Raw genomic sequence first — 12,343 nt, forward strand, 5'->3', positions numbered from 1 at the left:
GACATTCTAAGACCTCCTGTGATGAGTTTGCAAAGCACTTTGTGGATAAAATCGATCGTCTAAAGAGTACAATTCCGCACGCTGTGGATACAGTGAGTGAGCCAGAGTCGGCCAGTGGTATTCCGGTGATGTGGGATCAGTTCCAGCTTCTTCCTTCTGATGAAGTGGACAAGGTGCTTTCATCCTTAAGGCCAACCACATGCTTACTTGATCCTTGACCATCGTGGCTCATTATGAGCTGCAAGAACAGACTGGGCGAGGGGATCAAGGCGGTGGTAAACGTGTCCTTGGAAGAGGGTGTGATCCCCTCAGCCCTTAAGGAGGCAGTAATAAAACCAATCTTAAAGGAGCCCTTCTTGGATCCCCAAGATGTGAACAACTTTTGCCCATTCTCAAACTTACCATTCTTGGGCAAGGCGGTAGACCGGGTGGTGGCGAAGCAGTTGCAAGCGCACTTGGAGGAAGCGGATTATCTGGATCCATTTCAGTCAAGCTTCTGGCCTGGACATGGGACTGAAACAGCCTTTGTGGATGATATGAGGAGAGTGTTGGATAGGGGTGAATGCACCTTCCTCGTCTTCCTGGATCTCTCAGCGGCCTTTGATACTGTTGACCATGGTATCCTTTTGGACCGATTGGAGGGGTTAGGCATAGGGGGCACTGTTTTGCAGTGGTTCCATTCCTTCCTTTCTGATAGGTACCAAAGAGTAGGCGTGGGGGATGAGGTTTCGGACCCTTGACCTCTCACCTGTGGGGTGCCGCAGGGCTCCATCCTCTCCCCGATGCTATTTAACATCTATATAAAGCCGCTGGGGGCTATCATCAGGAGATTTAGGCTGCAGTGTCACCAATATGCAGATGACATGCAGCTCTATCTCTCATTTAAATCTTCACTGAGGTTGGCTGTAGAAACCCTGTGCAAGTGCCTGGAGTCAGTGAGTGCCTGGATGGGAAGGAATAAACTGAAACTGAACCCTGACAAAACTGAGGTACTCTTCGTGGGAGACAAGGGAACGTTAGGGGACTTGTATGGGGTACAACTGCCCCTAAAAGACCCAGTCTGCAGCCTCGGGGTCATTCTTGACTCCCAACTGTCCATGGAAGCTCAGGTTTCGGCTGTGAGCCGGGCAGCACTGTATCAACTCCATCTGATACGGAGACTACACCTCTACCTTCCCAATCATCTGCTCCCATTGGTGGTACATGGCCTGGTCTCCTCTTGCCTCAACTACTGTAATGCGCTCTACGTAGGGCTACCCTTGAAAATGGTCCGGAAGCTACAACTGGTAGAGAATGCGGTGGCGCACCTGATTAAAGGCAGCTGCCAGCAAGATCACGTAACTCCAGTGCTCAAAGAGTTGCACTGGCTACCAGTTGTTTGCCAGTCCCAATTCAAGGTGTCGGTTTTGACTTTTAAATCCCTACACGGTTTCGGCCCAGCCTATCTGAAGGAACACCTCCAGCATCATCAGCTATGCCGCCTAACAAGATTGGCCTCAAAAGACCTTCTCTCTATCCCACCAGTCAAAACAGCTAGACTGGTGAGGACTAGAAAAAGGGCTTTTTCAATTGTGGCCCCCACCCTATGGAACTCCCTTCCAAATGATCTCTGCCAGGCCCCCTCTACAATGAGTTTCTGCCGGGCCATGAAGATCTGGCTCTTCAGGCAGGCCTTTGGGGTGGGCTAGATTTTAACATAATTGCTTTTAGATTTTAATGTTATTGTATTGATGTGTCATTTTTTGCTATTTTGCTTATTTTGTACGTTGCCCAGGGTGACTGGTTAGCCAGCCAGATGGGCGACTAAGAAATCCAATAATTAATTAAATTAATTAAATCAAAGTACACAATGGTTTTAGAAGATTATTTATTTTATAGATTTTTGTGCCACCCTTCAGAAAATATTTCCAGAGCACTTTACAATAAAAAGTTGCTATGTCTCTTTAGAGAAATATGTTTCAATGTCAGTTGTCTCCAAAACAATATACAAACAATTTCAAATGCAAAATGTTTTAATGCACTTGTCTCAATATAATGAAAGTTAAAATGGAATGACTCAAATGAATTTCCTTTACAGGGACATCAAGCCAGACAACATCCTGATGGATATGAATGGACATATTCGGTTAGCAGATTTTGGTTCTTGTCTGAAACTGATGGAAGATGGAACGGTAAATTAGAAAAACAACAACAGCAGCTAAAATATAGTTTAAACAATCTTTAATTTCTGTTCCTTGTTTACCATTACAATTTGTGATAATATTTCTAATAGTAAAATGCGTACCACAGTAAAGATGTTATCAGTTTTTTAATTAATTATCAGTTTTATGATAATTAATTATATTGATCACATAAGATACACATTTTATCTGGATGACTACGTGATTAAATTCATTCACTTTTCACACCTCTATTTTCTCCCCAAATATCATGATTCAATAATAGTTGCCCATTAATGTTTAATAAATCCCACTTTTGCTTTTAGTGTAAAACTTGCAAAATTCATATTTTGATAGGTGGGGTAAATGGAGGGAAGATTGATTGATTGATTGATTGTCTGTCTGTCTAATCTCACCCTTCATCCCAAAAGGAGGGGCTCTGAGATGGAGAGGTGACAATGGCCGCGATAATGGACTGGATGAGAGCTAATAAACAGACTCAATCCTGACAAGACTGAGATGCTGTTGGTGGGGGGGCTCTCTGCCCAGACGGGTGATGTCCGACCTGCCCTAGATGGGGTTACACTCCCCCTAAAGGAGCAGGTCTGTAGTTTGGGGGTCTTATTAGATCCGCTCCTGTCACTGGAGGCTCAGGTAGCCTCGGTGGCACGGAATGCGTTCTACCAGCTTCGGCTGGTAGCCCAACTACGACCCTATCTGGACAGGGAGAACCTCGCCACAGTTATCCATGCTCTGGTAACCTCTAGATTGGACTACTGTAATGCACTCTACGTAGGGTTACCTTTGAAGACGGTTCGGAAACTTCAGCTGTTGCAGAATGCTGCGGCCAGAGTTCTTACTTGAACTAAAAAATCTGACCATATAACACCTGTCCTGGCCCAACTGCACTGGCTACCAATATGTTTCCGGGCCAGATTCAAAGTGGTGGTTCTTACCTATAAAGCCCTTAACGGCATCGGACCGCAATATCTGATGGAACGCCTCTCCCGCTATGTACCTACCCGTTCACTGCGCTCGACGTCTAAGGCCCTTCTCCGGGTCCCAACTCATAGGGAGGCCCGGAGAACAGTAACTAGATCTAGGGCCTTTTCAGTGGTGGCCCCCGAATTATGGAATGCCCTCCCAGATGAGATACGCCTGGCGCCTTCTTTACTATCCTTTCGGCGCCAGGTAAAAACCTACCTCTTTGCCCAGGCATTTTAAGTTTAATTTTAATTTTAAATTTAAATTGTAATAGTAATTTTTTTATTTTAATTTTACTTTAATTTTGTTCTTAAATATGTTTTATAATTGTATTGTGTAATCCACACTTGTTCGTATTTTAAATATGTGGTTTTATTGTTGTACACCGCCCTGAGAGCTTGTTGCTATAGGGCGGTTTAAAAATGCAATTAAATAAAAAATAAATAAAAATAAATCAGCCCTCTTTCCTCACTGTGCCAGTAAAGACTTTACAAGATGCAGGATTGGTTCTTACTATTATGCTAACTCCCTTGGAGGTGATGGCTCTCCCGCAAGAGAGCCTTCTCCGTAATGAGCTGCAAACTATGGAACTCCCTCTCTGTAGAGACACATCAAGTGCTATCTCTGTACAGCTTTAGGTGGTCATTAAAGACACAGCTCTTTCCTTGGTATTTGATAATAGAATTGTTGTTAGTGTCCCCGTATCATCTGGCTTAGTTGGTATCTATTGTATGGTATGGTATTTTGGGGTACAGCTGTCTTTATTTGTTTGTATTGTGTTGTATTATCTCTTTTATATGTTATCCCTGCCCCCATGTAAGTGCACCACCACCTTTAAATATCTACTGGTTTAAAAAGTGCCTTATTCTGCTGGAGATAGGGGTACTAGAATGGGGAAAACAGTAAGACAGCTAATTAAACATACCTATTTTAGTGCAATGCATGCAATGCATAGAAACTAATGTACAAGAATAAAGGTATTTTGAGATCACAAAATACATGCCTTCTCAATGAAGCAGTTTCCTGCCTTCATGAAAGAGGATATTTCTAGATGCCTGTATGCCTTAAGGCTATGGAGTATAACTTGTGTTGCAGTGTGAGAGATGGCTTTGAATTCCTTCTTACAGTCTTACTGTTAGGAAGTTTTTCCTAATTTTTGCCCCAAATTTCCTTCCTTGCAATTTCTTCCCATTGCTTTTGGTCCTGCTCTCTGATGCAACAGGATACAGGTCTGTTCATCTTCTGTGTGGCAGCCCTTCAGATATCTGAAGACCAATATCATGTCCCCCATAACCTCTTCTCCAGGTTAAAATAGGGAGCTCTTTCAGCCATTCCTTCTCATAGGATTTGGTTTCCAGCTCCCTCATCTCTCCATCTTGGTCACCCTTCTCTAGACATGCTCAAATTCATCAATGTCCTTCTTAAAATGCGGTGCCTGGAATGGAATCCAATCACACCACATGTGTCCTCATCAGTGTAGAATACAGAAAACACTAGAGAGCTTCGGCTATGGGGCGGTCTATAAGTTTAATGAAATAAATAAATAAATGAAATAAACTATAACTTCCCACGATCTGGAGTTCTTATGATAAACTAAGAACCCTACATTCTTTTTCCTACTGCCATTCTAAGTGCATTTGAGTTTTTTACACTTAAACTGAAGACTTTATATTTATCTCTGTTGAATTTCATTTTGTTGGTTTCAGCTAGAGCCTGTCAAGATAATTTTGAATCTTGATTATATCTTCTGTGGTTAGCTATTCCTCCCACATCTGGTCATCTGCAAAGTTTATAAGCATCTCTCTATGTCCTCATCTAAGTGATTGACAAAATGCTGAACAGCAGATATAAATGTTGAACAGGACTATCCTCAATGCCTCCTTCCACTTTAATGGAGAGCCTTTAATAAACACTCATTTGGTACAGTTGCCCAATTAGCTATGGATCCACCTAACAGTAGTATTGCCCAGCCCACGTTTAACCATCTTTTCTACAACAATGTTCTGGGAGGTCTTGTCAAATGCTTTGCTGGAATCAAGATAATGCTATGTCCACAGTGTGCAGTGAACAACTATATCTGTTCAGGTAGGATCTATTGCAGACTACTTTGTGATTCCTGAATAGCTTGACAGCATCATCCTAGGTATGATAGTGCTTGAATATCTCAAAGATCACCTGATCCTACTTATTCCAACCTATTGTTCTAAGCATGTAATTTTTCTGGAAACTGCATATTGGACCTAGGTAATGCTCATCTTCATGACTGATAGGGTGACGTACTCCAGGTGGACACTGTGCTTTCACAGTATTAATATGGATTTTCTTGGCCCCTGCCCTTGAGTGCTGAATCCAGGTTCATCATTGATTGTCTCTCTTATTCTGTGAGAAAATGCTGCTTGACCCTTCTTTGCATTCTAAATAGGCATGCAGTCGTGCAATAATTTCATTTACAGAAGTCACTGATTGGTGGTGACTTGACAAATGAAAGACATAGCCCAGCCTTTCCCAACTAGTGGGCCACCAGATGTTGTTGGACCACAATTCCCATCTTTCCTGACCATTGGCAATGCTCGCTGAGGCTGATGGGAGTTGTGGTTCAACAACATCTGGTGGCCCACTAGTTGGGAAAGGCTGACATAACCTATTCATTAGCACCGGATGCAGAACAAAATGGAAGGGATATTGTGACTGTGTTGGGCCCTTCCATCTTCTCACAGAATTGGATGATGCTTTGAACTCTTTATCATGCAGTTTTAAATAGCAAGATGAGGAATTGTTGTGTCCCAACAACTGTCACCAATTCCACTCCATCACACAGGTCTCATAGTACTATATAGGATGCCTATATATGTGTGGCATTCACACACTGTTCTGTGTGTGCTGCGTAACTGTGTGCCTTCATGTAATAAAACAATATGATACCTTGTTGTTTTTCTATAGCCCTCCCCAGCTTCATATAGCTCTTGCTACTTTGCTTTCCTTCACCAAAAGCCTTGCCAAAGTATTCAGATTCTATGCTGCAAACTTGATTGACATCAGAGAAGATGAACTGGTCACTGTCGTAGAAGACTCTTCCAAAGTTTGGCATTCTCTTGAAGAAATATAAGACTGTAGGAAAATTATGTATTAATTAATTAATTAACAACATGTATTACCCATCCTTCAGCCAAAGGTCCCAGGCAGGTTGCAATAGTTTTAAAATACATCATTAAAAACAGTTAAAAACATCCCAAAATCACATTGCGAAAAATACAGCAAGTCCTAAAAATCTACATCTCAGATGTCAAGGGCCAGGGTAAAGAGGTAATATAAACACACACACACACACACTTCACTGCAAGTGTTGGCAAATAAATAATACTTCTGCTAGTGGATCTGCTAGTGGGTAGAGACTTGGGTTGCCTGCAATCTTACCATGGCCTCCTGGCCAGCCTTCTCCTTTACTTTCATCTCCTTGTGCAAACCACCACTTGAAGTAGAAATTTACATGTTCATAGCTATACAGAAACATATAAAATTATAGATTGCTTTAGTAATGGAATTCATAATCTCTGTAGGTTCAATCTTCGGTGGCAGTTGGAACACCTGATTATATCTCTCCAGAAATCCTGCAAGCCATGGAAGATGGAAAAGGAAAGTATGGTCCTGAATGTGACTGGTGGTCCCTCGGTGTTTGCATGTATGAAATGCTTTATGGAGAAACACCCTTTTATGCAGAATCCCTGGTGGAGACTTACGGAAAGATAATGAACCATAAAGTGAGTGAGCCATCTTTGTGTATAAATGACTGATGACCAACATTTCTGCTCAGTGATTTATTGTTTTTAAGATGCTTCAGTTGATTGATTCACCAAGATTATATATTGGCTTTAATTAACCATGGACTTGGCTTTTAACTGCTTTATCACTTTTGAGTGCTATTGTTGTTTAGATGGTAATAAGTATATCAGATTTTTAGGTTTTACTTTATAATGATGAGCTGTTCTTTCTGGAGAAAATAATTAAATAATTTTAGCTTGGACATTGAGGAAGTCCTTTAATTGCAGCATACGACTATATGTTGGCTACGTAACATTACTGAATGTGATTGGATAATTCACTGAGTAGCAAAGCACTGTATGGTTGACAAAAATAATATATTTAACTATAAAAGAATTACAGTGGGAATGAATTTAGGATATTGCTACTATTTTTCCTTTTAAGAAGTCCAGCCAGTCACAGAGGCTGCATTTCTAAACGTGCATGCTAGTGAGTGGACCCCATTAAACAGTTTGCTGTTGTGTTGTGTCTTGGTTCATGCATAAAGAAATGACCATAGATGTATCGGGAAAGAGGTGAAAAGACAATATGGCAAACTGTTCTAATTATAACACTGAACTATTTTTTATTTCTTAGTGTAGTCCTAATTTTCACTTCTCTTTTTATTTAAGGAGAGGTTTCAGTTTCCTGTCCAAGTGACGGATGTGTCTGAAAATGCCAAGGACCTGATTCGAAGACTCATTTGCAGCAGAGAGCATAGACTTGGACAGAATGGGATAGAAGATTTTAAGAGCCACCCCTTTTTTTCAGGGATTGACTGGGATAACATTCGAAACTGTGAAGCACCTTACATCCCTGAAGTCAGCAGTCCAACAGATACATCAAACTTTGATGTAGATGATGATTGTTTAAAGAATTCTGTAAGTAAGACAGCAACTTCTCCAGACTTTGATCCCCTTCCTTTTTGGTCTGAATTCTTCCAAAATACAGCATTTTAATATCGGATTTCTTTAGATTTCAACAATATACCTTTGATATAGCCAACAGAAATACTCAAAAATGGAGTACTTTATTTTTAAAAAGACAGATGGCTGCAACATTGTAAAGACCCAGGAAGACAGCTGCATTAATTCTGTGGTGCTTTTTTTCAGCTTGGATGGTAACATTTCAGCCACTAAAAGAAGGGAAAATGTGCTGGTATTCATTTATATCCCAAGGCAAATTGCTACTTGCTCTGGAAGAGTGCTTGATTGTACCCTGTATAGATTCAAATATATCAACTTTTTAAAAACTAGTGAAATCTAATTTAACATGCTTTTATCCCCCAGGAGACAATGCCCCCACCAACACATACTGCATTTTCTGGCCATCATCTGCCATTTGTAGGATTCACGTACACAAGCAGCTGGTGAGTTAAAGCTTTGGGTTTTCAAGGGAGTTTGTATACACTAATCTAGAAGAAGGAAAGTTTATCTTGTTTACAGTTTAATCAGACAAAGCATGCATTCTAATGTAATGTAATAATAATATGGATATATCTCCAGTTCTAATGTGAACTTGTGAATTGTTTTTAGTTCCTTTTTATTCCTTGAATAATGTCTAAATAGGAAATATAATAAGACACTAGGTGCTACTTGTTTTCCTCAACTAAGTGAGAAATAGTAAGTAGTTCATTGGCTAACAATGACATGGCAAAATGTTCATGCAAGATTTATTTAGCTATGGGAAGAGCTAATCTTCTGATGACACCATGTGACTTACAATGATATATAGGGCAGAGCCTATACAGTAGGCTTCATTCATAACATTTTTTAGATGTACACGTAAGATGTTTTTAACAGTGCAGTCCTATACAGATCTACTTCAGAAGTAAACCCCTCTGAATTCAGTGGAACTTCTTCTCGGGTAAATATGTATAGGATTGGACCCTAACTGTACATTTAAAAATGTAAATGTATGATTGCAACAGATATGTGTTTGCACACACTGTGTTGTACAGGTGCATTCTTGAGAGAGCCATGACTGGCTATAGCTGCCTATTGTGAATACATAAGTTGGCAAATCAGAATTGCCTCTACATAATGAATGTGTGAAATATGCATAACCTGCACCAATTTTTTTGAAAAAGAAGTAGACTTGATGCCTTTATTTTAGAGTAATTTGCAAATGTTAACTTGGAGTTTAAAACTAACCTAATGTGATTGTTTCTAGAATAAAGAATAAGTTGAAATAGTTGTGATTTTTTCATGATTCTAAAAATGAAAAACTTTGTTCTCAGTGTCCTTTCGGACCGCAGTAGTCTAAGATATGCAGCTGGGCAACGTGCTACGGACCTTGATGCCAATGTTCAAAGGACGCTTGAGGATACCTTAGCAACAGAAGCATATGAGAGGCGAATAAGGCGCCTGGAGCAGGAAAAACTTGAACTTAGCAGAAAACTACAAGGTATTTCTTTAAAAAGGAGATTGTTTAAGTTAAATTCACTTAATATTCCAGCCCTATACGTGTGTACTCAGAAGTAAGTCTCATTGAATTCAGTGGGGTTCAGTGGGCATATCACTGCAACCTTATTGGTTTTGTGAAATATTGTTAATACTTTATTATTAATAATAATAATAAAGTTGAATTTAAAAAATATTTTAAAGTGTCTTATATGACATGGATAATAACTTACTATGTTTGCCAGAATCATGGCTTAGTAAAAAGATTACATTTTGCAAGCGGAAGTGAGAAAAAATACAATATGATAAAGACAATTCATTCAAGAGCTATTCATCTTATTATGACTTTTCTAAAATGCTTTTAAATGACTAAGCACTGCACAGAACTAAATCTGAGCCAGGCCCACTCTATGGCTTAAACATTTCCTTCCATACATTCTTAAGTTGTATGGTGGAGTCAATTACATGTGAGAGGCTGAAGAAAAGGGATGCATTTTGAAGTTTACATTTAAAAGAGCTGTAGAAGAGACCATGTGAATATTGGAGTTCCAAAGCTATGAAAAGCTGTAGCAAAGGGGAGGAGATGGAGGAGCTATTAATAGGCTTTATGGGGATGTTCTTGCTGGAGAATCAAAGAATGTGAGAAAGTATGAAAAGAAGAGGAGGCGGCACATGCTTGAGCGTTTTTGATGTTGGGATGGAAGAGTTTAAACACAATTCAGTAAGGAAGCGAACTCAGTGTGGTAAAAGACAATAAGAGCAATGTGATCAGACAGCTGGTAGTGAAAAGTGAAATTACGAACAGAAAAAAAAGTTGAGAGTTGAAACTCAAGGAGAAGATAACTTTGCAGTATTCTGTTAGAAATGTTAAAAAGTTGGAATATTCTGGGCCTGGGAAGAAACAACAGATGTATCAAGTAGAATAGTAAGAAGTGGGAGAGACAAGGATGAAAGATAAACTGGATAAAGTATCTTTGATACTTTGAGTTTAAGTGTTAAGAAGCCTTCCAACTACGGGTTTTGGAAAAGGCTCCAGATATTTTCTAGAGAAGAGAGATTACAGAGCGATCCTAACAATGTCTACTCAGAAAGAGGTCCTACTGAATTCAATGAGTCTGACTCCCAGGTAAGTGAGGTTAGGACTGCAGCCATGGATAGTGAACAATCCTGTTGGATGATGTCTATATCCAGGCAATAGTGGAACTAATTGAAGCAAGTAGTGGAACTGAGGGGAAGGCTGTATAGAGGAGCACAGAACTTACCATGAAACCATCAAGAGAGGGAGGGAAGTGAAAAAGAAAAGGAGACATTTACAGAAATTTTAATATGAATCATAATAAATTCATTAAGAAGAATTTGAAGGGTTAATTAAGAAAAAATGATTTCATACTATGACTTAAATGGGCAAAAGCAGTTCCTGTTATGTATGGCAGATTAACCTCTGCCAGATGGGCGTCTAACAAATCTCATAAATAAATAAAAATAAATGTTTAGTGCAAACACTGTCTTATTTGGTGACACTAAGAATCTCTTTCCATTTACATATGGTTGTCTCACACTGTTGGTGGCCATCCTTTGTTCCTGTAACATAGGAACAACTGGACAGTTCAGTGCAGATTTTCCTAGTGTCTGATTACTGGAGGGGAACATAGGCTCATTTTTTATCCTAAAAATGTGCTAGATTTCCCTGAAGGAAAAAAAAGTGCAAGCTGTCTCAAATGAGGGAAAGATTTATGGATATATTAAAGATTAAAGGGGGAGTTCCTTATTGAATGTAACAGAGATTATCTATTTTTGAGAGTTTTCAGACCACAGACTCTGACTTGGACAGTATTTTATGCGGGAAGAGGTTGGGCAGTATTTTATGTGGGAAGATCCCAGAACTTCTATATGCTAAATACCTGGATTAAGACTTGTCAAAATAGCCTCTCACAAGTGTCTCTTTCCCTCCTTTCTTTTTTAAAAAAGAGTCAACACAAACAATCCAGGCCCTGCATTATTCATCTGTAGATGGTCCATTAACAGCAAGCAAAGATTTAGAAATTAAAAGCCTAAGAGAAGAAATTGAAAAGCTAAGAAAACAGGTGACTGGTAAGTCCTAGTTATTTAATGTTTTAACCCATCCCTAAGAACATAAAAGCCTGCTGGATCAGGTCATTGGCCATCTAATCCAGCATCCTCTTCTCACAGTGGCCAGCCAGATCCCCTTGGGAGCCCGCAAGCAGCACCTCCCCTCCTGCAGCTTCTGGCAACTGGTTTTCAAAAGCATATTGCCTCTGACTATGGTGGCAGAGCACAGCCATCATGGCTAGTAGCCATTGATAGCTTTATCCTCCATGAATTTGTCTAATCCTCTTTTAAAGCCATCCAAGTTGGTGGCCATCACTGCCTCTTGTAGGAGTGAATTCCATAGTTTACCTATGTACTGTGTGAAGAAGTACTTTCTTTTGACTGTCCCGAATCCTACAACATTCAACTTCATTGAATGTCAACAAGTTGTAGTGTTACGCGAGAGGAAGAAAACCTTTTCTCTTTCCACTTCTCCATGCCATGCATAATTTTATACATTTCTGTCATATCACCTCTGACTTGCCTTTTCTCTAAACTAAAAAGCCCCAAATGCTGCAATCTTTCCTCATAAGTGAGTTGCTCCATCTGTTTGATCATTCTGGTTGCCTTTTTCTCAACCTTTTCCAACTCTACAAAATCCTTTTTGAGGTGAGGCAACCAGAACTGTAGACAGTATTCCAAATGCCGGTTGCACCACAGATTTATACAACGGCATTTTGAGATCAGCAGTTTTATTTTTAATATCTTTCCTAATGATGCCTAGCATGGAATTTTTCATAGCTGCTGCACACGGGGTCAACAGCTTCATCAAGATATGATGAACAGCATACTGGACAGCAACTGCCAGTTCAGACCCCATGAGCATAAATGTTAATTGCTGTAAACCACCCAGAGAGCTTCGGCTATGGGGCGGTATATAAATATAATAAA

The 12,343-nt window shown here is 39.8% G+C and overlaps 1 protein-coding gene across 6 annotated transcripts in view; it reads left to right on the plus strand.

The window, feature by feature from the left end:
• CDC42BPA (CDC42 binding protein kinase alpha) overlaps positions 1-12,343 on the plus strand; it is a 320,075-nt gene that overhangs the window by 179,173 nt on the left and 128,559 nt on the right. For all 6 annotated transcript variants that reach the window (XM_061625008.1, XM_061625007.1, XM_061625002.1 and 3 more), the window contains exons 6-11: positions 2,078-2,171; positions 6,701-6,901; positions 7,574-7,822; positions 8,231-8,310; positions 9,181-9,347; positions 11,312-11,434. In XM_061625008.1, the coding sequence (XP_061480992.1) occupies positions 2,078-2,171; positions 6,701-6,901; positions 7,574-7,822; positions 8,231-8,310; positions 9,181-9,347; positions 11,312-11,434 (914 nt within the window). The remainder of the gene's footprint in view (positions 1-2,077; positions 2,172-6,700; positions 6,902-7,573; positions 7,823-8,230; positions 8,311-9,180; positions 9,348-11,311; positions 11,435-12,343) is intronic.

The sequence above is a fragment of the Rhineura floridana genome, chromosome 4 (genome assembly GCF_030035675.1).
Source record: "Rhineura floridana isolate rRhiFlo1 chromosome 4, rRhiFlo1.hap2, whole genome shotgun sequence".
NCBI classification, from domain to species: Eukaryota; Metazoa; Chordata; class Lepidosauria; order Squamata; family Rhineuridae; genus Rhineura; species Rhineura floridana.